The sequence below is a fragment of the Etheostoma spectabile genome, chromosome 7, assembly GCF_008692095.1.
Source record: "Etheostoma spectabile isolate EspeVRDwgs_2016 chromosome 7, UIUC_Espe_1.0, whole genome shotgun sequence".
Taxonomy (NCBI): Eukaryota; Metazoa; Chordata; class Actinopteri; order Perciformes; family Percidae; genus Etheostoma; species Etheostoma spectabile.
Window position 1 is genome coordinate 10,121,328 of NC_045739.1, and position 27,735 is coordinate 10,149,062.

The 27,735-nt window shown below is 42.6% G+C and overlaps 3 protein-coding genes across 7 annotated transcripts; 1 reads left to right on the forward strand and 2 right to left on the reverse strand.

Annotated features, from left to right (window-relative positions):
• Nucleotides 1-2,414: 2,414 nt before the first annotated feature.
• Nucleotides 2,415-7,225, reverse strand: arf3a (ADP-ribosylation factor 3a). Of its 2 annotated transcripts, none has more exons than XM_032520408.1 (5): nucleotides 7,104-7,225; nucleotides 5,566-5,748; nucleotides 5,368-5,478; nucleotides 4,913-5,037; nucleotides 2,415-4,819 (listed from the first exon to the last, which is right to left on the reverse strand). In XM_032520408.1, the coding sequence occupies exons 2-5, from the start codon at nucleotides 5,711-5,713 to the stop codon at nucleotides 4,658-4,660; spliced, it is 546 nt and encodes a 181-aa protein (XP_032376299.1). In that variant the 5' UTR covers nucleotides 5,714-5,748; nucleotides 7,104-7,225; the 3' UTR covers nucleotides 2,415-4,657. The 2 variants fall into 2 exon arrangements, with proteins under 2 accessions (XP_032376299.1, XP_032376300.1); XM_032520409.1 differs by having other exon boundaries at nucleotides 5,566-5,737; nucleotides 7,104-7,191.
• A 2,550-nt stretch (nucleotides 7,226-9,775) lies between these two features.
• wnt10b (wingless-type MMTV integration site family, member 10b) lies at nucleotides 9,776-27,686 on the reverse strand. 3 transcript variants are annotated; one of them, XM_032520402.1, is made up of 7 exons: nucleotides 27,420-27,686; nucleotides 26,608-26,709; nucleotides 26,285-26,372; nucleotides 24,035-24,216; nucleotides 11,922-12,184; nucleotides 11,333-11,784; nucleotides 9,776-11,209 (listed from the first exon to the last, which is right to left on the reverse strand). In XM_032520402.1, exons 4-7 carry the CDS (start codon nucleotides 24,166-24,168, stop codon nucleotides 10,709-10,711), a joined length of 1,350 nt encoding a protein of 449 aa, XP_032376293.1. In that variant the 5' UTR covers nucleotides 24,169-24,216; nucleotides 26,285-26,372; nucleotides 26,608-26,709; nucleotides 27,420-27,686; the 3' UTR covers nucleotides 9,776-10,708. The 3 variants fall into 3 exon arrangements, with proteins under 3 accessions (XP_032376293.1, XP_032376294.1, XP_032376295.1); XM_032520403.1 differs by lacking the exon at nucleotides 26,608-26,709; XM_032520404.1 differs by lacking the exons at nucleotides 24,035-24,216; nucleotides 26,285-26,372; nucleotides 26,608-26,709; nucleotides 27,420-27,686 and adding an exon at nucleotides 12,783-13,076.
• On the forward strand, nucleotides 14,955-21,038 carry wnt1 (wingless-type MMTV integration site family, member 1). 2 transcript variants are annotated; one of them, XM_032520405.1, is made up of 5 exons: nucleotides 14,955-15,835; nucleotides 16,331-16,436; nucleotides 18,179-18,432; nucleotides 18,561-18,826; nucleotides 18,951-21,038. In XM_032520405.1, the coding sequence occupies exons 2-5, from the start codon at nucleotides 16,336-16,338 to the stop codon at nucleotides 19,440-19,442; spliced, it is 1,113 nt and encodes a 370-aa protein (XP_032376296.1). In that variant the 5' UTR covers nucleotides 14,955-15,835; nucleotides 16,331-16,335; the 3' UTR covers nucleotides 19,443-21,038. The 2 variants fall into 2 exon arrangements, with proteins under 2 accessions (XP_032376296.1, XP_032376297.1); XM_032520406.1 differs by lacking the exon at nucleotides 14,955-15,835 and having other exon boundaries at nucleotides 16,237-16,436.
• Nucleotides 27,687-27,735: the final 49 nt, after the last annotated feature.

Here is a 27,735-nt window from a genome sequence, read left to right on the forward strand (position 1 = left end):
ATGTTAGATTTGGAGTAGATGTAGTTTTTATTTCAACAAACAAAATACATCAAAACAAACACATTATATATGTAGCATATATATACTGTATATACACTGTATATATATACTGTATATATATATACATATATATATATATAAGAAAAAGCTGAATAATATATCAATTTTACCTTTATGCCAAGTTGACTGCCTTCGTGTATAAATGAACACACAAAGCGACCAAATGCTTACAATTTAAACCTTTTACATGTGCATTTGTGTAAACACTATATACCCTATATGTTCCTTTATGTGCAGTTATTTGGATTTCATGTTGTCAGTTGCTGCATGTGGAAGCAGTGCTGTGGTCTCCCAGTCAGCAACCCAATGCTGTGAGTGGGTGCACTGTTTTCCCTGTAAAGAGCAGTATTGTCCCCAAAGCCCTGTCAACTGGTTAATCACCTCTTTGATGCATATGGAGCAGCCTGTCACAATGGGCACATTGTAAGATGGTCAAGTGACTTCTGAACCCAAAATAAGAACATGCTTAATTTGAGAAAATGGCCTAAGATCAGGCGAGATTCCTGAACATGAAGATACGACTTTACTAATGAATGGATATCAGTAAGTGCTTCTGACACAAGTACTGTTAATCTAATTATGTATGAGAAAGAAATAGCTGGACAGTTGCTGTTTGTTTGGAAGTGTCTCTATGTGTGAATTTAATTAACAGCGAGACAACTCAATCATCATTGTTTCTTTAAAGATTTATTTCGGGCATTATGGCCTTTAATTGATAGGACATTTGAAGAGATGCAGGTCAGAATCAAACCCTGGGCCGCTGCAGTAAGGACTGAGCCTTAGTACAGGGTGCACACTCAACCAGGTGAGCTACCAGGGCGCACCTCATTATCATCTATTTTCTATGGAAATGCAATTGTAGTGTTGATCTTTTAATATTTCGGATATGTGCACCAATCCACCAAATGAAAAAATTCAATGTCTGAAAATTAAAGCCATTTTGTAGTTGCAGCATGATTTAAGTACACATTGATTATCCATGCAAAAGCCTGTACTATAAAGTTGAACTCATAACTGTCTTCCACCAGAAGTTTTCCATCCAGCAGGAGGAGACAGAGTCTGAGGATTGGTGCTCAGATATCGGACCTGCTGCAGGGCCTGTACAAAGTTGACTCACACCCAGTGAGTGCAACTACATGGTTGTTTTTATTCTTTGACCTATACTTTTTTAGTACAAACTATTCTAATAAAACAATCAGCTGAGATTTGTCCACTTGGCTATCAAATGACTTTACAGAGCAACATTAACCCAAGAAATTTCAGAACAGCAGTCAGTGAAAATGTATTTAATTTTTTGCTCAGTAAATCAGTATACAGTGCAAATATCACAGTGGGAATTAAACCAATAAATGTTTGGTGATTATTTTCACATTCTCAACAACAGTGGCTTCAATAAAGGTCCATGGTTTCTACATAGTCTGGCAGTTTCACGTTGCCATCGTGGTGTCAACCTCAGTGTCAGCCCTGGTGGCCCTGTCCCTTCCAAAGCGAGCTGTGGGGGTGACTGCTGTGGCTTTTTGCAGTTGCCACTCCCTTCAGAGATTGATGAATTGATTGTGGGGCTGCTGCCAGTGTGTCTGTGCCCTGGGTGAAGGCGTCCCGGTTACGGGTGGGAATCCCAGCTATGGCATCCGCCCTAGGGTTACTATTGTGGCCGTCCTGCAGGGGGGCCTGGGGGCTGGTGGCCCCGGGAGCAGCTCTGACCCACATACTGCTGTCACACCCCTGGAGACACAGCGGCAATCTACCCTACATGGACCTCTGATTGGCCCAGACAAAATTACTCTCTGTGAAGTGCTGCAATTCCACAGGGAAACTACCTGATTGTGCCAAACTTCTCTTGATGGCAGCAGTTAGCAAAGGCCAAAAGAGAAAGACGACAAAGATCCATGTCCTCCCCAACTATTTGACTTGCTCTCTCCCAGCCTGGCTCCCACATTTTCAATAACCAAGCTTGTATTATTTGCGTTTAATTAATCTGGTTTTAATCTTAGTTGGCAACTGGTACGATGAACATTTCAAATTTATCCTTAAGTCAGAATCTTGACAAAATCTTGACTGCTAAAATAAATCAATAGATTCTGGCTTTTTCAATGAGGGAGGAGTGGATTTAATTGTTAGAATGTTTAACGACATAGGAGAACCTTTTGTTTAAAACCCATGTCAGACACAAATTATTTGTTTTAAAAAGAAAAAAGTGTTAAGAGGATCTATAAATTGTGTTTGATTGGGGGAAGGAGGGAAGCTGAGACATAAACAAATAAGCACCATCTTTTATAAGGTCTCCACTGACGAGTTAAATCACAATCAAAGTGTGTATGATAACAAGGAAAAAAATGAGTAAGGCAAGCAAATCTATGTTTCAACCTTTTTATTGATTGATCAACTTAGTGCCAGGAATCATTAAATCATTCAACACTTGTGCACCAGTTTGTGTTGTTTTTATTTCCTCCTCTTGATAATATTCCACTCACTAAATAAATTCCTTTTTTTGAATAACCTTCATAAGTTGGAATGTTATGCAGTCTTGCTTTTCAACATTTTTCTCCTTAAAATCTGCCATTAGTCATTGAAAGAAGGATGTTAAGCCACAACAGTACTGTCAGTGCATCAGTGTTACAGATCATAGCTGAGATACTCGAATGCTGGACATTCCAACATACAAACCTGTTATCAAAGAGAAGTAAACTACCGGCAATATAAGGCCACAAAAACAATATTCACACCAAACTGAATGTAATAGAGGGCACATCACACACACAAGCTGCTGTCAGTCATCTGCCAACACACTGACCCCAATATCTACAGTTGTCTCACCAACACTTTCTACTTGACCGTGAATACCATGGTATACTTTTCTTGTTACATGAACATATATACAGTTGCGCTGATATACAAAAGCATGCTTTTGCATATTGGAAGGTTGTTTGGTAAACTTTACACTAAATCCATAACATTTATCGGTACAGCATTGTTCCAGCAGCAGTAATTTAGACTAACAAATATAGTCTGAGGAAACAGGCTATTATAATTCACTTTTATTACAGATCTTGTACAGTATTAACATGCCTTATGATGCAATATTATCATCATCTCTCCTATATATTTTTTAATTACGTGATTTGTGTGAACACTCAAAAAGACAACAGTCTGATCTAGTTAGCATAAAAAAAAACTACACTAAAATCAACAATTGCCTTTTGGTCCAAAATAAATAAATACTCCATTCAAAAATACAAGAAAAAAACAGACATTACATTTTGTACAACAATTATGCATTTAGAGTTATTTTGTGCAACATAATACAGAGATACGGTCAACACAAGAATCACATATAACGTCACGCCAATTAGGTATGAATAAATCAGGATGACAAGCAATGTGAGTTTTTTTGACGGATATAGTGCAGCTGCTCGCACAAACTGACTTCAAAAATAAACATTCAAAAACCATGTAAGCTCTCTGATATCGCCAATCTCATGCTCCACTGCATCACTCTCCACATGGCAGCATTTTCTTCTCTGCCACAGAGCTGGTACAGTGTGCCTGTTCTGTCATCTGTATTAGTTCAGCTATCACACCTTGCTGCTGGCAGACAAATCATTTTAACCTTTATTGAGCCAAGCAAGTCGACTAAGAACAATTTTTTATTTATTTACAACAACGCCTTGCAGTAGTTTACAGCTCTTACAATGAGCCCATGAGCCAGTACTGGGATCATCTCCATCTCCATGCAGATTGGGCTTCTTTTTTCACTAGCTGCCGAAGCAGTAAATGCACATTGCAATAAAGGGAGAGAAACCATATAATGCACTTACAAGATAAAACCAATAAACAACCAATAACAAATATAAATAAATAAATAAATACATGTTGACAAAAATATAAATTGTTTCGTCTTTCCAGTATGTCATTAGGTTGTGTGTCTAATAACTTAATATATAAGGAATAATAAAGACATTTGCAGAAAATCTAAAATAACCCAAATTTCTTCCAGCACAAATCGAGCTCTTAAGCACATAATTTGATGGTAAAAGATCATTTTGGACAGAAAATGACAACTTTACATTTATCAGGGCCTGTATGAGTATACGGCTTTCAAACAATGTGATATTATTCTGAGATAGTACTCCCACTATACTATTATGACATTCTTTATAATTTACATTAAATGTAATGTATCTGAGGGAAGGTTGCTCTGCCATCTCGACCGTCTACATCATCACGTTTTCTGAACAAATCAAAAGAGGACTGAGGTCAAAGGTCAAAGAGACTGCAAAGTAGGGGAAATACATATGCCTTTACAGTTACATTATACAATTACATCCTGATATTTATGTATTCTGCGTGTAGAATGTAAGTCATTTAGGTCAACTTCAACACCATTTGTTTGTAAATATTTAAAAACGCTCACCACAGATCCAAACAAATTAAATTAATCAAAATGAAACAAGTATTTTGGGGAGGAGAAAGCCATTGAGAGTCACCCCTCTGGGAGTTTTTTAGCACAGCCTCTCCATGTAAACACGATGGATCAAATATAACCACTATCTGGAGCTGGCACCCAGGCTCTTCCCCACTCTACTGACCGGACTCTTCACTTTTTGTTCTTCAGCTGATTGGCCAGCCAGTCCAGACCCTCGTAGAGACCGTCTCCACTGGTGGCACAAGTGGCCTGAATGTACCAGTTGCGGTGGCGTAGAGAGTGCAGGCCCAGCTTATCTGTGATCTCTGCAGCATTCATGGCATTGGGCAGGTCCTGAATAAAATCACAGGTGTGTCAATGAGGATGCCACAGTTGGTGGGAAAGTGCAGAAAACAAGGAATACATAGGAGACAAGTAAGCCTATACCTGTTTGTTGGCAAAGACTAGAAGGACAGCATCCCGCAGCTCGTCCTCAGCCAGCATCCTCATCAGTTCCTCACGAGCTTCGTTCACCCGCTCACGGTCATTGCTGTCTACCACAAAGATCAACCCTGCATGGTGAGATACATGTCTTTTTAAGGGTTACTCAAAACAAAACCATCGGCTCTACTATCCCTAAGTCAGTTTCCTCCCACTGTTTAACAATATGCTGACATATTGTTAAAAAAACATATTGCTAAACCAAATTTATTCATTGCAGAGGCTTTCAACATGACTAAGATGATAATAACTTAAAGCAGTTTGAGGCTGTTTGCAAATGACCTCTTTTAAAACAGTCAGATATGCCCTGTGCTGCAAGATCTGCCAAAGGACAGAGGGACCCTGTTAACTCCAACAAGGCCAGCTAGTGCATCATCTAGGAAGCTGCTGGTCCGGCTCACCCTGGGTGTTTTGGAAGTAGTGCCTCCACAGGGGACGGATCTTGTCCTGGCCACCCACGTCCCACACAGTGAAACTGATGTTCTTGTACTCCACCGTCTCTACATTAAAACCTGAATAAAAAAAATCAAATCAAAATGAGTTACACAAGCTGAAAGAACTCAGTGACAGGTGTTTTACCTATCAGGCGGCTCACGCACCGATTGTGGGAATGGTGGTGACGATCTCCCCCAGCTTCAGCTTGTAAAGGATGGTGGTTTTCCCAGCAGCATCCAGCCCCACCATGAGAATCCTCATCTCCTTCTTGCCTATCAGGCTCTTCAAAAGGTTGCCAAAGATGTTCCCCATGATGTAAGGCAACTCTCACCTCAACTGCAACAGAACTGTTACACAGGGAACTGAAGAAAGTACTTTCCATATATAGCAACAAAGCCATCAAAACAAACTGTGTGAAGCATAGAAAGTCAAAAACCACACAAATAAATCATGCGGTGAGACACAGTAGCTCTTCAAAAGCAACTCTCAACATTACCACCTCGTTAGGGTTAGGGTTTGAAGCCACCTCACAGGAAAGCCAGTAAAAGTATACTTCACACCTCGGCAGGCGGCTGACCTAACTTAAAGGCTGTTGCTTTACACTGTACACAGCTTGCAGGCAAAACTGGCCTCCGTACTGCGTCTCTGTTATGCGGATCAGCTTTCATGTGGTGCAGAGTAACAACCTTTATGCTGTTTGATGGCTATTGAATAACTACCAGTGTAAAAATCAATTGGTATTACATTAAATGACACGTAACCTCAGGTTGTGAGATAAGGCCTATGGAGCACACAGATTATAGCTTTAGGCGAGAGGCTTTATCCCTGACCATTACACATATTATACTGTGTACTCTTCTACATGTTTGTTATAGTGTATTTTTTTTAAACATATTTCTATTTTATATTAATGTTCTTGACTGTTGCAGTACTTTTCTCTATTGTTTATTCCGTTTGTATATGTCTATTGTATGCACCAAACGTACCAAGGCAAATTCCATGCAAGTGAAATATTACTATGGCAATAAATATTCTGATTGAATTTGACTTTTCTGTCTTGGTATGGCCTCTTTAACAGGCCAACACTGCTGTCAACTTGGGCTAACATAATACCAAAGGGGCAGTCTTTTTCTTTGCTAATTTAGGTGTATTCCAAAATTAGTACAAAAATTCCATCCACAGCCTGTGAAGCAGTTGGAGCATCCCCCTTTTACTCTAGAAAGCGCTTATTTTTGATGATGCGCTTGTAACTGAGGCGTTCACTGACTACGTGTCCATTAATTAATATCAATGCACACGCTATAGCTGCTAGCATAGCATTTTACAGCTGCAGTGGCAGCACATCCATCGTACATCTGTCATAACGCGAGGGGAAGACGTCTGATATGCTGCAGTCCAAGCAGGCGTTGCATTTAAATGAGCCAATTACGTATTTATAGCGTGAAATGATAATCATTTGAGCATAGTTAAGATAGCGTCAATATTAGCTAGCTAACGTCTTCAGTATTTCAAAATGTTTTTACATTACAGTCGTACAGTCACGACCAGCGCACCAGTCGGCCTGATGTCGTCGATTAACGGCATTTCGTTTACCAAGAGGCGTTAGTAGGCGTTAAAACAGCGACACATTCGCTGCAGGAACCTTTATTACTTGCATACATCTTTGAGCATTTTCCACCATTTGTAACTCTTTCACACTTACCCCTCAACGGCAGGCAGGCTACCAGCTGGATTCAGGCAGAGGACTGGATGATAGTCTCGCGATGAGCAACGGTTGTGAAATTGTGTATTCTCGCGATAGTTGACAATCACCTCTCACGTTTGCCATCCTCGATGACTTGTTAAAAGCCAGCAGCACTGCTGGAGGGCAACTGTAATTTAATTGTCTCTTCATAAAACATGAATAATCATGCGTAACAACAGCATCGAGCTTGATACTTAACCTGCTTTTTCTTTTAATTTTAGATCAAACAGTGTCCAGCTTTTATTAAAACACAACATTATTTCTGACAACATTGCGTAAATGTTAGTTTTGTGCTGTTACAACATGAAACCAACAATGGGACCAATATAAAATGTAACAGAGTGTCTGCAGGCCAACACGCTTAAATAAATAAAATAGGAAAATAATCTTAATGAATAAGTAAAGGGCAACTGTAATGGGATGCCAAGTGATACTTCCTGTGTCACAGATAATGGAAGTGACAGGAGGTAACAAAACATAGACTGAATCAATATTATAGCAGGTTACTAACCTCAAGTACAGATTTTGTATTATGTGCTTTCCTGTACATTTCTAGGGTTTTACAGGTGGCAATAGCCTAGCCTACATGTAGGAGTACGGAAGGAACCTCCCTTCAGGGATGGGTTTAACCCATCAACCATAAGAAAACAACCCCATTGTGATTAAGTGACATGCCTGAGACCAGCCCCACAGACATAGGTGAATCCATCGTTTGTCTCCCACTTCCTCTCTGTTGTGTGTCAGTCAGTGGTCCAGTGATAGATGTGTTTATCAACTCAGTGGTGAAGGCTGAGGAATAAAGAGGGGAGCAGATGTTTGCAGCTGCAGACCAGATTATGGGGTGGAGTGGATGTTTGGGGAGCATGCCGAGTTTGTGTGCACAGGGAGCTTCTAGAGGGTTACAAGGGGGTTACAGCGGGTTCGGGTGGTGGCAGGAGAGGTGGGGTGGGGAACTATGACTTAAAGGAGTCTTTCCTCTGAAGTGTCTGCCAGCATGCACCCCAGCAAACACAATCACAAGTCTCGTTGGTTCTGCTAGCTGAACTAATGAGGGCCTACGCGTTGAGGGCAGGGGCTTTGATGTTCTGCGTAGCTGGCTCCTTGTGTTTTCTCTCCCACTCTCCTTCGTTGCCTGTCCCACATCAAAAATGAAAGGGGAGTTGAGAAGCAGATGTTTTGAGGCATGAATTTATACAGAGTACACTTTATTCACCCCCTTCTCCACACCCCCATTTGTCCTTTGCTTCTGCATCTCTGCTGTACATACAGCAAGGATATATCTCCCTATCTTTATATCCAACTAAACACACTAAATCGCCTTACTTTATACATATAATCATCCTGTCAATCAAAGTGGGTAACTTTTATCTCTCCTAACTTCCTCTCTCTGCCTCCCTCTCTTTAATTTCAGCCCAGTCTGGTTGTCATTACTCGGGGGCAGTCAATGTGTTGCTATGCATGTGTCTACGTCTGCAGTGATGAGGGGGAGAATGGGAAAGAGAGAAAAAGAGTAGAGAGAGGGAGAGAAACCAATTCCAGACTGTCCACCAACCTCTGTCTCACATATGGGCGAAACAGTGACAGGAAATTCCCTTTCGAAGCAGCTCCAGGGTGAAATGATAAAGGAATGGAGAAATGCAAACCAGAAATCCATTCCCTTATCATTCTATATGAGTCACCGTCTCACTTGTATTACCTCACTAAATACCAAATACCAAACTGAATACCATTCAGCCACTGGCACTACCATTCCCCAGGAGTTGAGGGATATATTGACAGAAGTCAACTTATTTGGCACTAAATCCTATATGGCAGACTTTGCATGGAGTCTGGATCATCTCAGATATCTAGGAATGCTGCTGTCGTAAATTCAGTCAGGTGTTGACGTGAGAGTTTTGCTAAATCTGCAGTGTAACAAGAATGAAAGTGCAAATCACTCAGGTCACCAGGAGTTCTGTCTGACAGTTCATATGTGCGCACCAGCATGCATGTTTTTGATTGTGCGTCAGTAGTAGTATTCCTACATGTCTTTGTGCATGTGTTTGAGTTCCTGTGTTTATGTTTGGGTGATCTGTCTCCCAGGTAGCAGGGACACAGCGTCCCACGTGGTTTAGCGAGTCCCTTCCTTGGCTCTGAACTCTGGACAGATGATCCCCTCAGATGCTCTTACAGCAAAGACTGGTATAATCGCCCCTACTCTCTGCTCTCTTGATGCTTCTCGCCAGTAATAAAAGTCATATTTTAAGGAAACAATATCCTGCAGCCATAAAAAGTTCTTCTCTCAGCATGAAGTGGCCATAAAAGGCTCTCACCTCCCAAATCTGTAATGCGTAGAACTTGCCCCCCCCCCCATTTACACAGCAACACACACACACACACACACACACACACACACACACACACACACACACACACACACACACACACACACACACACACACACACACACACACACACACACACACACACACACACACACACACACACACACACACACACACACACACACACATTTCAGCATCAGCACAAGACTATAGCAGGTCCATCTCTCACTCTGACATGTACTACATGTGGGAAGAATCTATGGAGTGCTCGGACTGATGAAATCAAACAAAAGACAAAAGCAAGCGCAGAATAAAATAATTGAGTCATGATTTCAAGGAAAGGTGACACACATCACAGTTACATTCATGAAAAACATCACCACTAGTGACCATTCCCGTGAAATTACTATTGCTACAATGGTTTAAATGAATCAGAATGATTAGTTGTTCAGCATAAGAAATTCAAGGACTGACTTTGTCTCCAAATCTTCACCATCTGGAGTTTTACAATTATACAAGTTGAATAAGCTTATGTGCTTTCTGTCCTTATATATCAGTCCTTCATAAACCACAAAAAACACCGTCCCCTATCTGTCTTCTTCTATTAGTAAAACCCAAGATTTAAGTACTATAAGTACTGTTCCTCTGTCCGTGTCACAAGTGCAAAATACAAAAATATCTTGGAGATCATTAGAAGAGCCCAGTTAAATGTAAGATAAATTGGGATAAGACTTGGTTGTCTAACAGCACGAGTCTGTCAGTAACTGGAACCAAAGAGACAGGCTCCAACACAATAATAATATTAATAATAATACATTTACAAATATACATGAACACATTAAAAAGCACAGCTACTATACAATGAATGAGTCAGCATGTAGACATTGAAATAGAAATGCTTCTCTGCTGTTGCACTTCTTTGTTTTGTGGGAAAGAAAAGATTGGGTATAGGCTGTTTTCATGGCTGAGAGGGCATGGTCTAAACAGACCATGGCAAGACAAATGACATGAGTCACCTCTTCAATCTCTGACTTGGCATTTTGAGAATAACAGCGGCTACAAAAAGAAAATAGATCCCAGATGATGGACAAAAAAAAAAAAGGAAAGGGGGGGTATAAACTGATTTTTGGGACACTTACACAAGGAGCAAAACAAACGCTCGAACAAAAGGAGTGGGCGAAGGGACAGGCTCGCCATCTTGAGTTCTGGATGGGTAAAGGCAACTGGGAGAACTGGAATCTACTTGCACACATTGACCCACTCTGTGAGACGACACTCCTCGCACAGCACGTAGCAACACCAGTGGAACCTGCAATTGCAGCGCTCGCTGCGTGTCTGTTTCAGGATGTTGTGTCCCCGGCCGCAGCACAGCGAGCCGCAGCTGTCTGTGCTGTAGCTGGTTTTGTTGCAGATGCGTCCTTGTGTACCCGGAGAGTCTAAGGACGCATCACGCTCACAGAAATCAGGAGACTTCTCAAAGTACACCAGCTCCCTGGACATGGTTCGACGGCGGCCTCCGTTGAGTCCCCCTGTGCTCCCGCTGGCGCTGTTTCCTGTTCGAGGGTTGAAAACCCCATTGTTCTTGTTCTGAGAGTTGACAAAGATGGCTGACAGGAACTTTTCCTTGAGTAGAGAACCCACAACCCGGAACTCTGGAGACACATGCCAGCAGGTCTTGAACTGACAGCTGCCTGATGTGCCATGACACTTGCACTTCCTCTTCATGTTGTCAGTCACTATCTGTGTAGAGAAATGTAAACGATGTCACAAATTAGAAATGCAACCCTGAGTTTATATGCCAGTGAGTAGTGAGAATGCTATCGGAGCAACGTTAAGAACACAGTGGATAAGGACATTACTCACCTGTCGTCCCACCCGGTTGTTGTGTATCCTCATGCGAGCGTGGATGTCTCTTGGAGACCCGCGGGAGTCAAGCCAGTCCCTGGAAAAACGGTCCCCAAAACGGACGTCATGACTGCAGCCCCCCCACTCCCATGTCTCTTGCATGGAGCTAAGCTCATCTGGTAAAGGCTTGAGCGGGGCGGAGGGGTGGGTAGAGTGCAGGCTAGCGGGCAGGTCGCCATGGTGACCGTTTAGCTCTGAGGGTAATGACCGTGTCATGCTGAGGCCTACTCCACCCTTCTGCAGGGTCTGCAGCTGCAGCTGTGTGAGTTTCAGCCGGATCTTGTCATCGTCCTGGCGACGCTTGGCCTCGCAGCCACACCCCCGCAGCTTGCCCATGCTGCAGGCCGAGGCCACAGAGTGAGCCACACCCGCTGCCAAGAAGGCCAGAGAGAGGGCACTCTCACGAAAACCTGGAAGCAGGAGATACAGTTCACACTCTGCGAGTTGAAAATGATAAACAGTCCTGTGTCTGTCATACCTCAACCTCCCCACCCCACATGCCTAACAACCCCCCCCCCCATAATTCTAGCATGCCCCAGGATCTCACCCCTTTTGAGGATGGTGTTGTGGTGGGGAAGCTTGCCAAGGCCCTCCAGTGAGGAGCAGTTCCAGCGCTGGTCCCGGAGCTGGTGCTGGCATTCATGAATGGCCACCTGGATGCCCTGCAGAGCAGAGGCTGTCACATCAGGACTCCGCACACACATCCGCATCTGACGTTTACTGAGGCCTGCCAACCTCAGGCACACTGAGTTAGGGGTTAGCACTGGATCTCCTGCCACCTTCAGGCTGAGGATATCATTACACAGCACCCTGCAGAGAGGGAGAGAGAAAGTGGGGGGGTCATTAGAGCTGGTCGGGAGTTCATTATTCAAATCCAGAGAAGCATTTAGCAATGGAAAGATGTTTTGGATACTTGAGAAAATAAAAAAATACAAAACCATGGAGATTTAAGATGGATGTACTACAAAATGTATCTAATCTCTAAGGGCTTTCCCAGACACACATAGCAATACAATTTGTTAATCAATTGCACAAGTATTTACTACAGAGTTTCTACAGATGATGCTTAAGGGACAAATATAATTCTAAACAGATCATCCAGCAGTAAAGTTCCAAAAGTGCAAGTTACTTGACAAATACATTTGATGGAGATAACAATAGTGGGTTAATTCCTGAATAGGCTACAAATCTAAAAAAAAAAAAAAAAAAAAAAAAAGATTAATTCCAATGCTTCAATATTACACAAATAAAAATCAAAGCCAGATGTTTCACTTTTTAACTAAATATGTTAAATATTCGTTTAAATCATACAGTCATACACAGTCACTTCCCTCAATTCTTGTCGAATTCCATGTAGCAAGAAACCGCATGTAACATCAACTCTCCTGGCGCTCTCAAGTGCACTCACGTTAATGCAGGTGACATAAGTGCTGCTGCCAAAATCAGGAATTGGTCCCAACGGAGTTTGTTTGATAGCTCCATTTTGTTAAGAGTCTTTCGCGACGTGACATTAAAACACTGGTAATAAAGTCCTGTATTGAATAAGAATATCAAAAAAGGAGACGAGTGGAGTATTATCGATGGACCGCCAAACCGAAGAGTGAAGACGAAGAACAGAGGAGCTCGGGGGCGAGAGTAAACGGGAGGGGGAGAGGAAGAGGGGAGGGGAGATGCCTCCACAGGCGTCTGTTTGCAAAATATTGGACAACAAGAGAGTTGGATCACCAGTTGATCATTTTATTATTTGAGAGTGTGATCATTCGCCCAAGCGTAAAATTACTTCTCCAAACTTTTACGCGCACCACAAACCGTGCGTTAAAATACTCTGTTCCTATAAACATAGGCTATTTATTAGCTATAGAAATATGAACGTATTCAGACTTGCTTTTTATTGGTGGGTCGGTGGATTGTGTAGGATTGACTTCCATTTTTTGAGAGAAAGAACAAAGAAACGCTCGGTAAAATGAAATATGGAACGTCAAAGAAGATTTTGTCATAAAAAGGGGTGAGTTAAATGATGAATGGGGGAAGGGGAGGGGAGAGCTGCTGGTTCCACTGTACGACAGGGAGGCAGCAGCAGGCAGGCGGCTCCGCTAACAGACCCTCTAACAATACTGTTTTAGGCATGTGCTCCCCTTCCTCCCACCTCCATCAGAGCGGCTGTTCCTCATTGTTGTGTTTGAAACAACTTCACTTTGTCACTCCAAAGTCTTTATTTCTGAGTATAAAATTATATAGACTACATAAATTACAGCTAGGACTTTTGTGTGAATATTAATCACATTATGGCCTCACGCTCCAACAAAATGCGTAATAGTACGTAGGGCCATGATGCCTTTTAAATACATTATTATTATGCTTATTTAAGATTGCTCAACAACATCTCAATTATCTATTCAAATTCGTTTTCCATGCTCAGTAATGACTAGGCCTATGAAACCAGATACCAGGCTCTCTGTCAGGACTTTGTGCTGTGACAGCTCGCATCCAATCAATTAACATATTTATCCAAATTAAGCATCTTAAACAATATCTAATGCTGAATGAACAGGCCAATCACTCATATAGTGAGACTGCTAATTATCTCACAAATGTTTTCTCAAACCGGACGGAATAATAGACACTGCTGTTTAAATCGAGAAGGTGCATGTGCTTTACTTTCATAAAATTAAGTTAAAACCCCCCTCGAACACGGTTCGCATAGTGACACCAATTCACCTAATCTCCTTCCATTCCCTAAGCTGCAGCAATGAAAAGTGCATTAGCATTCTGCCTTGGCGTGTATATCTAAGTGGCTTAAAAAGTGATTTGAAGTTGATTTGTATATAAAAGGCCCCCTTTATCCGGATTGAAGCTCTAATCTGCTCGGTGTCGCATGACTGCTCCAGGAAACTCGTTTGAGCACCTTCATATAAGGCTGGAGTATAAACGTAGGATGGCTGTCATTAAATCCTTTTTACAAAAGCCCACTTCCTTTTACTGTCATCTGAAGGAACGAGAGAGAGAGAGAGAGAGAGAGAGAGAGAACGATGGAGAAGATGGTGGTGGTGGTGGTGTGTGTGTGAGTGTGTGGGGGTGTGTGTGTGGGGGGGTGTTCGACATACAACCTCTGCAGTGGAACATGCAAATTAGCAGAAACATGTCACATAATGAAACATTCACCCATGAACCAACATGGAGAAATTTGGGGACACTGAAGCCTGCTCCTAGTCTGGGGAGAGATGCCGCAAAGTGGCTCAAGCTGTGATTACACAGGGCTACATGTGCGTCGAGGGAGGTCTGCAGGCCAGATGTTTGGAATGGTTTTTATTCTTACTCGTCCCCTCTTTTCCTGGTTCATCATACATCAAGCTTCTGATTGGAGGCCGTATTTCACCTCTCCCGCGCTCGAAAAAAACATTTAAGTATCCCAGCAGGCAGTGTGAGTTATGTGACAACTAAGATCTCATTGCGTCTTTCTACGTGCAAGTGTCGTAGTGCGTGTGCGCGTGCGTCTTGAGCTATTAAGACTGGTGATAACTTTGTTTATTGGGTCTGATCTAAATTATCTAAATATTAATCTAAACATTTTATGAGGGACTATATTACGAGTCCCTCATAAAATGTTTTAATTGATAGTTGGTTTCATAATGTAAAACGATGTTTTTAAAGGGATTGGTGGAAAAAGGAAACGCAGTGAACATAAATGTCCTTAGTCACTGCACATTTTGGGAGCGCATTTGGAGAAAGGAGGAGGAGATGCGGTTAGGGAGTAGGCTAATCCAACCACCGGGTAAAAAAGGGCAGTTTTAGATGGCTCATATTCCGCTGTTACTGTATTGCACCGTGACACCAGCTTTGAGCAGCGACGGAGCACCAAACCAGGCGCACCCACAGCATCTGTACCAACATTGCTTCAGGGGCACTTCTTCTTTCTGCAAGACTGGATGGAAGAAAGCGCACGGCCAGTGGGAAAATACTCTCAGCCGCACACATTTACAGGGAATCGATTATGTGATGACCGTGAGATTCCACAAGTAAAATGCGCAACTCTTCGGATTGTCCTATTTTTTTTCTTACTTTCTTTTTTTTCTGCCCAGTTGTGTTTCCTTATTCATTGTGCGCCCTATGAAGAGCATTAACTATCCCACCCTCCAATCCTATTGAAAAGGCTCCGAAAAAAACAGAGGGAGATGAGAGCAGCAAATCCCTTTTTTATTCCCCTCGTAGCGCTCAATAAGAGAAGAATGTGTTGCCTATCAGTCACCGAGGGGATCAAGTCTTCGGGACTGTCCCACGCGTTCAATGCGCCGTGCAGAGCATCACTGAGAGAGACAGAGTGAAGAGGACTGCAGCAGCAGCAGCATCCTGCCTGGACACTTCACATCATTTAGCAACCTGTCTCCACTCAAGATCCATTTAAGTCAATTAGGGCGGTCTGCTTCTCTCACCATCAAAGTCCTCTTACCGGACTGCGGCGTGGTGAGTATATACACCTTGCAGCATTTTGACCATAATTCATTAGATCATAATCAGGGTGCCACATTAACTAAATTAATTTTTTGTCCACCAGCCAATGTTAACATTTTTTTCCAAATTTTACCAGCCATGCAATATATTAACATTGTTTTTTTTTGGCTGGTGAGTGAAGTACATCTACCAACCACTTGTATAATTTACTAGCATTTAGCTGGTGGATGGTGCTAATTTTGTACACTGATTATAATGATAAAACATATTATTATATGGAAACAGTTGTGAGCAACTGAGATGTGGAAAAACTGTGAGATGGCTTCTGTCTTTTTTTTTCTTGTTTTTAGGCCGATTGTTGATTTTAAAGCTATGGTCATTATGTTATAAAGTCTGCATATCTGTGCTGGAGTGAATAAATCAAAGGTATTAGGAACTAGACTGTAACGTGGTCTGAAGTGAATATATTTAACGTTTTTTCCTTCTCACATTTGACTTGACTTGAAGACGCGATGAGGAGTCTGGCGCTGCTGTTAGGGGTGAAAGCCGCCTGCATCTTGCTGGTGTCTTCGCTCTCAGGCACAGGGGCCGTCAACAACAGCGGCCGGTGGTGGTGAGTTCCCCAGATTACTACTCCTGCTACATTGATTTTGTTATCATCAGAATCCTAATATTGAAAACTTCCTTTTTAACGCTGGTTTGAGCGGGGAAGATCCTGCGCTACCGTCTGAACGGTGTTTTATTGGGCTGCCACATTCCAGGCTGCATGCTGGAAATAATGTGTTAGTTTTGGCTCCGTTCACAACTTCTGTTCAGCCTTTGAAAAAAGAGCAACCGCATGATATTAAATCTTGTGGGGTTTATTTGTAACGTATTGTCGCTTTAGTGGAATTACAGCAGACTATTAACAAATTACATTTGGTTTACCTTTTAGATTTGATCTCTCTCTCTCTCTCTCTCTCCCCCCCCCTCTCTCTCTCCCTCTCTCTCCTTCCCTGTCATTTGGACTTTGTGGTTTGAACACGAGACATTTTTCAGTCCAATGTGGGATAAATTAAATATAAATTATTTGATCAAGTATACTACTGTAGGCCTACATTGTTCTGTCTGTACAGCAACCTAAAAAGTAAAACTGATGATTATTTTGTTATGGAAAACAAAACTAAAATAGGATCTGTAGTTTGCGTCAGTGGGCATGTTGTCCTGCTTTTGTTTAAAAATCTATAAACTGTGGGTTGGGTTTGTTGAGGTAATGATTTAACGAAAGATGTTGTCGTTTTGCGGCGTCATTAGATGGACAGTATTTGCGCACAACGTCAGGCGTTTTCAAATATTTATATTTTTATATTTACATCAACTGAAATCCAAGAAAACACAGGAGTAAAAAAAAGACACCGCAGAGTTGTTGGAATGAAGAAAACATCAAAAAAGACGGCACTATTATTAATATTCCCAGGCCTCGCCACCACACAACTGCTTTTCCGGATAATAATGCTTAACAGAAGAAGCAGCCATTACACTACAAGTGAATCAACAAATGTTGACACAGAAATCTCACATAAATTGCCAGCAAATCAAATGAAAAATTACAAAGCCTGTTTACTGAATCACTCAAACTAGAAATGTTCTGAAACCTGACCACTACAATGAGTGCATTAAAGCAAGGTTGAAAGTGATCTGAAATGTGTATACAACTGGAGAAGCGCAGGTGCAATATTTGGACACAAATGGCCATAAAATCAAATAAAAGAATCTGATATGATGTGGCAGAGGGTCAACACACATTGAGTTTTTAACATTTGTGGTAGAGAACATTTTACCTTTACACCATAAACCCAGAGGCCTAATGTTTATTGACTTGTGACCTTTTGACAAGTGAGATTGGACACTCATCTAAAATTGTAGCCCACTTCTCCTACGCTTTTTGGTTTATCACATGAGACAGAAAATTAACAGAAAAGAAAAGACAGGACAGGACAACATAGATGCAAACTTGTTAAGGAGGATTTCCTGTGAGTATGCCACTTACAGGGCATAACAGATGCTTAATATTTAGCAGAAGAATATGATTACAAGCTCTAAAAATTAAACTGACACGTCATTGTATCCGGTTCAGACCCAAGTGATTTATAAACAGTAAGAAAACAATAATGTCATGTTATTTGCCAAGCTGAAAATCTGCATTCTGACTCTGAGACTTTCCTCATTTGCTTGAAACAATGTGTCACTGGTGTAATGAGATATGTACATTTAAGAAGGCACACTCATGAGATGCCAAGACACATTAGTTTAAGAGTGTAGAGGGTCATTTATGAGTCCTCGACTCTTATTTCTCTTGTTCTTCTGTTGTGCTAGGGGAATTGTCAATGTGGCCTCCTCATCCAACCTCCTCACCAATTCCAAAAATGTGCAGTTGGTCCTGGACCCAAGCCTGGCCCTACTGAGTCGTCGCCAGCGCCGGCTGATTCGGCAGAATCCTGGCATCTTGCACGCCATTGCCGCTGGACTGCACACTGCCATAAAGGAGTGCAAGTGGCAGTTCCGCAACCGCCGCTGGAACTGCCCGACCACCCACAGCCCAGCCGTTTTTGGGAAAATTGTCAATCGTGGTGAGCCTCTCTTGTCTTTCGCACCAGGCATTACTAAATATTTTCCCATTTGGCCAATAAATTGGCAAAGCCAAGTCTAGGAGGTTGGAATGGGTTCTGACTGGGAAGATTTGATGTTGTTTCTTTAGGTTGCCGAGAGACAGCATTTGTATTTGCCATTACCAGCGCAGGGGTGACCCACGCTGTGGCTCGCTCCTGTTCAGAAGGGGCCATTGAGTCGTGCACATGCGATTACCGCCGCAGAGGTCCTGGAGGGCCAGACTGGCACTGGGGGGGCTGCAGTGACAATGTAGACTTTGGCCGGATGTTCAGCCGTGAGTTTGTGGACTCCAGCGAGAGGGGCAGAGATCTGCGCTACCTCACCAACCTACACAACAATGAGGCTGGCAGAATGGTAAGGCTTTGGTACTCAAACATGCCATGATTGCCTGTTTTTGTCAGAATTCAATAACGCTTCACATGTATTTGTGATGTCCAATGTATAAGATTGCATCATGCTTTGGTCTTCCTTTTTGCAGACTGTGTCATCAGAGATGCGTCAAGAGTGTAAGTGCCATGGCATGTCAGGCTCCTGCACCGTGCGCACCTGTTGGATGCGCCTGCCCAGCTTCCGCACAGTGGGAGACTTCCTCAAGGACCGTTTTGATGGTGCATCCAGAGTTGTTTATGCCAACAAGGGAAGCAACCGTGCCTCTCACAGAGCAGACCCCCGACATCTGGAGCCTGAAAACCCGGGTCACAAACCCCCATCTGCCATGGACCTGGTCTATTTTGAGAAATCACCAAACTTCTGCTCTTACAATGGCAAAACAGGCACTTTGGGAACTTCTGGCAGAACATGCAACAGCTCTTCCCCGGGCCTGGACGGATGTGAGCTGCTCTGCTGTGGACGTGGGTTTAAGACCTGGACTGAGAGCGTGACTGAACGTTGCCACTGCACCTTCCACTGGTGCTGTCATGTCAGCTGCTTGAACTGCACCAGTACACGAACATTACACCAGTGTCTATGATCACAGGTGGATACCAAGTGAATATTTAGGCATATATGAAAGACAAATAACTTCTTAGCAGAACAGGTAGTTGGCTCAGAAAGCCCATAGCACACAGGTGGTTTGAGATATTAGGTAGAAGCTAGAAAAGCTTCAAGTGATACAGGGAACTCTCTGGCACAAAGAGAAAAATCAGTCAGTGTTTTTGAAAATAGAAAATGGAGAAAAGCACAAATATATGAACAGGGTATAGAGGGAGTATACTGTATGTGCTTGCTTCTTGCTGTATTGCTCAAAAGTAATACAATGGGTATTTAAACACTACAACCATCCACGTAGAATGAAATCATTCTACATTGATGTTCACTGTGGATAAATAGAATTAGAAGAGACGAAAATGATGTGAGGGAGAATCGATTGCTGTAAACAGGTAATACTAGAGCCTTCCTCTCCCCCACTGAGGGCAAAGACTGGACACAATGTTTCACAGATGTTTCTGTGGCCAGAGAGCCACAAACATGTGCTCCCATAAACTGGTGAAGACCTCAAACAAGAAGGAGTTATTTAAAAAAAAAACTATGTTTTGTTTTCTTTTGCTGAAGTTTGGCTTCTCTCACATGAAACTGTGTTAAGTTTATCTCCAGGGATGGGCAGTCTGTTCCCAACTTGTGTACTTAGGCCCTGGATGCAGCCCAACCACTTATAATTTCCTCACCACATTTGCCCTTCTTATTTAGATTTCTCTGGAGTTGAATACACCTCAACCCTGATTTGCCACTCTGACTTACCACAGGATGGTCCTGATGTTACATGACTGGGGCCGGTGGCTGCCAAGGAAAATGGAAACTGAGTGAACAAATCTTATTGAGGCAATGTAATTTGAATGTATTATCAATACACTGAATATCATAGCATGAATTAATGTAGTTTGGCAAATCTGATGGGGTCAGTTAAAACCTGCAGAATCCCACCATGCTCTCAAAATGAAAACTAATGCTATTCGGAGACATACATTGAGGAAACAAAAAGACACAAAGTTCCTGTTAATACATGAGTGTAGCATCAAACTTGGTCCAGGTTTAAAGTAGGCTTCTGTGTATTATTTCATGCTCGGCTGGAAAAAGCAGATAATCATTTTATTTTAAAGAAAACAGCCTCTGCAGAAGAGATCATTCTGTGCATCAGCTATGAGAACCAAAATGCTGTAAATACTAAAATGTATGAATATATTTATAATGACGTCATTTGTGAGTTTGCTGAATGATCTATGCACCTGTCAGTGGCTGGAGAATATGCCATCATTAGTGTAAAGTCAGGAGATGTTTTGGTCTTATTCTTATTCTGGTCTTTTTTTTTGTGTAATGTAGCTGACACAAAACCAACTCTTACTAGAAACAGAACATTATCATGTATTTGATTGTTTCCTGTAAAAACACTTGTGTTCATGCACTGAATATTTACCTTTTTGTATTAGTGTAAATACAAAATATTTATTTCTGAGGATTTTTATACTGTTATAGAGAAATGTAAGAAAAGACTTTTTTGTAGATTTTAATCAACAGATTTAGGCTCCAGTTGGTTTTGTATTGTATGATAGAACAATAAAGTCTATATTTTCAATTAAGTTACCCTCCTGAATGTGTCAAAAGATGCTATTATGTCTGTTGTAGTCTGTGTTTGAGATAGTTTTGACAACCAACCAAGTGAACATATAAGCCTGTCCCTGGGTGTCCTTTGCTTAATCCTATTACCACCACCAAAGCAGCCTCTTTCTCCGGCTCACAAAACATCTCTGCATCTGTGCTCCCAACCACAAGAGACAGCCCCTGCTTATCCAGCCACATACCTTATTTTGTACAGTATAGGATTTTACTACATTGAATGCTTTGCTAAATTTGCTTAATGTCTTAAAGAAATAAAAGAAATAGCATAACAAATAGTGAAAACCTAGAGTCTCCCCCAGCCCCTGGCAACCTGACTAACCACAGGAGTCTGGAAAGCTTTGCACTTTCTCCTTAGCCCACCACAGCACAGGAGCAGCCAGGGTCATCCACATAGAGCACAGTAAGGTCACCAACACACACCCAAAAATACAAAGGTCCTATTAACAGAGCAACAAAGTTGTAGCTGTAAGGGCAGACAGGGTAACATAGGACCAAGGACAGGGATGAGGCATTTTCTGAATTACAGTCTTGATGTTACAGGGCAAAAGGAAAGGAAGACAAGGGCAAGACGTTAAGTAATAAATTGAGCAAGGATTGGTCAAAATCTCAGAGAAAGTTGAAAGTTTAAATCTGTAAACCTAGGGGGATTAAGAGGATAAAAATGACAAAACAGAGCACACTGAATCAAAATACTGCAAACGATGGGGTCACAGGACGGTGGACAGCCAGTTGAAACAAAAAGACGAGGACTGAAAATGTATATTGATTACAGAGTAACACAGCTGATGGCTCCAAAACACTAATATTGACAATACACAGGATTTGGCTTAAAGTACGCAAAGCAAATAGAGAAAAAGTCAGGAGAAAGCAAAAGCTCACAAATGTGAAAATGATACAATCCTTGCCTTGAGAGAAAATGAATAGGAGATCATGGATACACAGAAAGAAATAAAAAAATAGAAGTGGCAGACAGATTTAAGAAAAGAAGAGGGAAGGAAGAGTTCAAATCCCAGGCGTGAGAGTGAGGTGGGAGAGTTGCTAGAGAGTAAGTGGAGGGGGTGCTGCCTGTGGGAGTGCTGAGGAGTCAGTGATAATTAGCTCAATTAGTGACAAAGGCAGTGTAATAAATACCGACTTAGTGTCTGGGTCCCTGCTGGCCTCTCTCTGCGCAGCCTGCAATGTGGCCATGGCCTGACGGACAATTCATTAAACTGACAAAATACCCCACCGTCCAGGCGTGACGCAGCGAGTTAGCCCCCAACAGGCCCAGCTCATTGTTCTAATTGTCTGGGCTGGAGTCACTTTGTGGCCGCCCCCTCCTTCACCCACCCCGCCTTCACGCTCTGCCTTCAGAAAACCAATGGAGTTAATACCCCTACCTTACTCTCAAGTAGGTGATCGGCAGGTTGGGGGGAAAAAAGCAGTAAGAGTTCCTTGGGGTGGGGCGGCTGGTGGGGGAGGCAGTGGGATTAGCGAATGGAGGTTGCCTGGGAGTGCTGGGAGCAGCACCGATCGGAATGTAGGAGAGATGAGTCCAGAAGCTCGGATGCAGGACAAAGCGAGAGTTAATAAGGAAAGATTGAAGGGGCTGGCGACAATGGGCCGCCACCCGAGTCGAGATGAAATTGCTTCCGAGGATTATTGGGAAAGGGTGTGAGCGTTGTAGGCTTTTTTGTGTGAGTGTGTTTGGTTGGGCATTTTGGGTGCAGGGGCAGGGGGAGCGCTGGATTGATGGCTGCCCCTCTGGTTGGGGAGCAGGGGACCAGGGGAGGCTAACCGGCTGTTCCCACAGTCTGTTCTGCTGCAGCCACCTTTGACACACGGGGCTGCCAGGCGGCAAGCAGGCAGCCATGGTGAGAAGGGCACAAACAAAAACAACAGCTCCAATACATAAGTCACTCTCTCTGGAAGGCTGGTGGAGAAGCACAGGCTGGAGGTGAGGGCGTGAAGGGGGGAGGAAGGAGAGTAGGAAAGTGTGACTGGCGGAACAAATAAAAAAAGAAATAGCGATGCCACAAAATCCTGTCAGTTACTGTGTTGTCAATATCTTAAGATAATAACACACTGACATCCAGTTGTGGTTTGCATCACATTGTTTGTATAACATTTAGGCAACATTTACTTTGTCTTGTTCCCATTTTATCAGCTTTCTGGTGGTGTCTTTTTAGGAGCAACATAGCAGGGGTACAGGGTTACGTAACTTCGTTGACACTGAAAAATACAGCCACACTGCCTGCATTTGACATGAGAGGGAGAGTGTCACTTAAAAAAATGTAAGAAAGGAAACAGTATTCACTTACCCACATTGTGCTCCCTACAATATTTAGTTAAATCACCACAGAACATACAGAAACGATGATATGGCATAACGAAAGCACAGCAGCTTCATATTAAAATTCCTGCTAAATTGTGGATAAATGTTTGCCCGTTGGGTGGAGTTGGCTTTAATTTGAAGGGCGTATGATAAGGAATTTTGAATTGGGTTTGGGTCACCGCACTGAATGATAGGCTGCTCACTGTGGTTGGGATGGACAATGTGGCACGGCTTGGATCTGGTGCACAATACTGATTTGATTTCCTTTGGGCCTCAAAATTGTAATCCTAGCATTTAATTGTGAGCCAGGTTCCCAATTAATTAGGGCATTATTATAATGGGAAAACCCTTAAACTACTCATGTAATAATCAGAAGCATTTGTTTGGTGCCCATAAGTGACCACAGGGCTGTTATGTAATAAGATATGTATTCACAGCCTCATCATACACATATTATGTAAATAAATTATAATCAACTGAACTTCACCTAAAGTTACAGAAAACCATAGAGCAGATTAATAGCGGTTAATACGGAGGGTCAAATTAACTCAAATTCAATTCAGACTTGAAAGAATAAAAAGAGTGTGCAAGTGTGCAAATGTGTACAAGTGTGTGTGTGCAGTTTGTGTACATACCCAAGCCAGTGTGTGTGGGTGTGTGGATGGCAGCTGGGAGGCAGACACGGTCCAGGAGAATCGTCCCCTAGCAACTGACCTTTTCGGCAGATGGCAGTTCCAGAGTAACAGCCACCCAGCATCACAATAGCCATGGCCTCCTAACATCTCCATCACTTCATCATCTACTGGCCTGCCACAACCTGTCACACACAGAAGAGAGGGAAGGTTACATTCATCCCAGCATGCTTACACACATTCAAGTGTGCCCTCTTTCTTATCCTCTTGCTTCAAGTCCAAAACATTCCACACACACACACACACACACACACACACATCAGTTTGGGTCTGCCATCGCCTGTTTCCATGTTCCTGGGGTATGCAGCAGCGGAGTCGAAAAGGGGATGACAGGAGGATAGATTTAGGAGAGACACGGCGGACACTCGCGGCTGTCCACAAACCTCCAGACACTCTCAAACCACTGTTTTCCGTTGTTGAGTTTTCTGCACAGGGTGGGAATGTGGACAGACCACTCGACCATGGTGAGCAATCAGTATGTCTGTGGTCAGGCTCTGTGCCCCTTTGGAGCGAGATGGAGTGCTACCCCTGCAGTAAAGGTGGGAGTGATATAAATTTGCAGTGTTTTTACATGACATGCCAACACTCTACATATGTGTATAAAGATGTTGTGAATAGGAGCCCCCTGTAACAGACGTGAGTGAATAGGCATGGGGTGATAATATATTTTGAGATATCAACACCCCGCACCCTCTGCACATACACAGCATGGCCTCTTGATTGTCTTGGCTTCATGGCCGTTTTCTCTGTTGGCCCATAATTGTGTGGATATTAAATATTTTTTTCAACCTCAAGACTGCTGAGATAAACACCTCCTCACGTGAAACATCACCTCTAATGTAATATCTTGTGGTCTTCAGTCTAATGCAAACACTGAATGGTCAGCTTTAAGTACTGTTTGACCAAAAAATCGAAAAGCAGAGGCAGCAGTTATTCAAGAAGAAAAGACTAAATCCCCAATCACACATCTGTGAATGATTAACCTGGCAAGACCAGACAAGAGACAACAAACAGATGAAGTAGCATGTCAAAATTGGTTCCACAGGGATTAAGTGTTTTAGGTGGAAAACTGTGCGTCAGAGTGCGACTTTAAACCACTGTATATTCTGGAGGAGATCATATGCTAGCAAACACTGTTAGTCCTCCTGTAAACAGAGCGGTAATGACAGGGAAAGACGTTGGGCAAGGACAACCAACAGTAGAATATGTTTACAGAAATTTGACAATGTATGGGTACAGCACGGCAGCGTTTCAGCTTTGAGATCCACATAAAATTTGAGCACAAACTGTGGTGGAATCTTCTGTATGTGACACAACATAAACCTGCACATCATTTCACCTGTCCGCAGGGAGGAAGCATGCATTGATAAATGACAGCAATATGTGTCTGGCTATATTGGATGTTAACACTTCTCTTTATCCAAATGTACCTCAAATTGCCAAATGTACAATGTTTTTGTACAGTACTGATTTACTTGCATAGATGTGAGATCATTTAGGCTACACAGTTAAATATGACTAACCACAGCAAGTCAGAATTACTGTATTTGCACTTAATCAATACAGAAGATTGTGATGGGTTTATTATCGGTTGGCCCACCTGGACATCATCTTGACCGCAACATGCCATCTTACTGAGAAAAGGCATGTGGCCATTATCTCTAATCTAGTAATACTGTTGGAAACAAAAGAAGAAATGCTCAGTTTTTGGTTTTAATTACAAGTTGTTTTTTTTACAGCAACAGTGGGCGAGGGCTCAGCACTGACACAGCAGTACAGGAATGTTTATTTGCTGCAGTTTAGGAGCTGAGTGGCTTGCAGGAACTATGACACATTCCTGTGTCACTGGCTGTCCTGCTCGCAGACACACTAACACATTCAAACACTGGCGCCCCATGTGTTGGTTCCCAGCTGCAAAGACACACACACAACTATTTCCTCCTAATGTGTCCTGCACACATCCCCAGAATGTGGAACCTCTGGAATCTGTAAGCAAGCTCAAATCATATGCTCATTCATGGCAACTTAGTGTGACATGACTTACTAGGCCCAACACTTCCCCTGTGTGTGTGTGTGTGTGTGTGTGTGTGTGTGTGTGTGTGTGTGTGTGTGTGTGTGTGTGTGTGTGTGTGTGTGTGTGTGTGTGTGTGTGTGTGTGCGTGTGCGTGTGCGCTAACATGTGTGTGAGCTCACTTGCATGTCTGTGTGGCTGGCAACACACACCTCTCCATCTTGCCTTCTGCAGTTTTATCCATTATTCCCTGCATCTGGCAGCCACGGCCTGTAAAGAAGACATTTCTCTTGGCAACTGTTTTTTAAAGGCAGTGACACAGGGGACAGCCAACCACAGGAGCCACACATCTTCCAATCTACATGCTCACTGAGAACTGCTTGCATAACAGAACCACCCCATTCTCCCTCTCCCATCTCAAAACACACACAAGTTCTTTCTCAATGTCACACTCACACACTCAATACTGCTCCCAGCCGCCATTGTCTCTCTGCAATATAATCACCCAAGCTTTGAGGGCTAATCACTTCCAGAGCAAGAACTGTCCTACAAACTGTGCCAGCAGCTTTTCAGTACATTTTGCACCCTAAAACGTTCCTTCTGGACCCTAAATTGATATTGTGTGAGTGTAAAATGAGCTGGGTTAGCTACGGAGTGACATTAAATGCTACATGTTGTTGACATGAGCAGTGTCCCAAGTGCAAAGTTAAATAAGGAAAATTGCTTTGTAAATGTCATCGTTTGGGATGCTACAACCAACAACAAATCACAAAAGAGTGCTGAACTCTCAACATTGCCTTTCAGAGGAGAATACTGATAGATTCATTGCATGCTGAGTTCACCTGATTGTGCTCTTGGTTGACACTCAGTTGCTGAAAAATAAACACATTGTTTGCATAATCGAAATGGCACAATACATGCATTAATTAATATCACATGTCAGTGTACAGCTGCAGTAAGCAGCTTCTCTGAACTGCAAGTATTTTGGGACTGGGAGGCATTTTTGTTTTGCTTGGCTACTAGTCATAAACTTCTCTGGCATCTGGATCATCTAAAAAGACAAAAATGTGTGTTAGCTTGATTGAATAATTGTTCTGATTTTGATTGGCTACCGGCGACACATTTATCTAGCAGCCAAAAGATTTCCTTCTTTCATAAACAAGTCATATTGGATATCAGCTTGATTCACTTTTCAGATGATAGATGAATGAGGTGGCTCATGAAGAACTGTGGGGTGCTAGGCAGATGTAGGTCTAGTGAATTGTACGCTGTTTCGTCCGCACATTAGTTCAGGTACAAAGGCATGTGAGTGCTCACCTGCTTTTGTATTGCAGGGGTCTGGAGTTTTCTTTAAGGATCTCCTTCTTTGTTTACAGTTGACTGAAGACCCTTCCTTCTTCACCTTCAAGGTTGTACAGAACCTGGCATTCTCCCTCGGAAAATAAATGATAAGGACAGGACATTACGCATCCCCTGGGGGAAATTCCACCTGACCTATTCTATCTGTTTATGAGTTTGTTTCGAGGAAATGGTGCCTCACACAAACACACCTCAGTTAGCCCAGCTGGTAAATCCAACATCTTCCAGACAGATCTTTAGGCCACCATTTCAAAATGAACAACTTTCAGGTTTA

Bases quoted from the DNA above. Each gene is read 5' to 3' on its own strand.
- arf3a (XM_032520408.1), bottom strand. From the start codon at position 5,713: ATGGGGAACATCTTTGGCAACCTTTTGAAGAGCCTGATAGGCAAGAAG. The intron at 5,479-5,565 runs GTGCGTGAGCCG...TTTTTTATTCAG, and splicing joins CACCACCATTCCCACAATCG to GTTTTAATGTAGAGACGGTG. The intron at 4,820-4,912 runs GTATAGGCTTAC...GATTTTATTCAG, and splicing joins TAGTCTTTGCCAACAAACAG to GACCTGCCCAATGCCATGAA.
- wnt1 (XM_032520405.1), top strand. From the start codon at position 16,336: ATGAGGAGTCTGGCGCTGCTGTTAGGGGTGAAAGCCGCCTGCATCTTG. The intron at 18,433-18,560 runs GTGAGCCTCTCT...TTGTTTCTTTAG, and splicing joins TGGGAAAATTGTCAATCGTG to GTTGCCGAGAGACAGCATTT. The intron at 18,827-18,950 runs GTAAGGCTTTGG...TCCTTTTTGCAG, and splicing joins ACAATGAGGCTGGCAGAATG to ACTGTGTCATCAGAGATGCG.
- wnt10b (XM_032520403.1), bottom strand. From the start codon at position 24,168: ATGGCTATTGTGATGCTGGGTGGCTGTTACTCTGGAACTGCCATCTGC. The intron at 12,185-24,034 runs GTATGTACACAA...CCCTCTCTGCAG, and splicing joins ACCCACACACACTGGCTTGG to GGTGCTGTGTAATGATATCC. The intron at 11,785-11,921 runs GTGAGATCCTGG...TCCTGCTTCCAG, and splicing joins CAACACCATCCTCAAAAGGG to GTTTTCGTGAGAGTGCCCTC.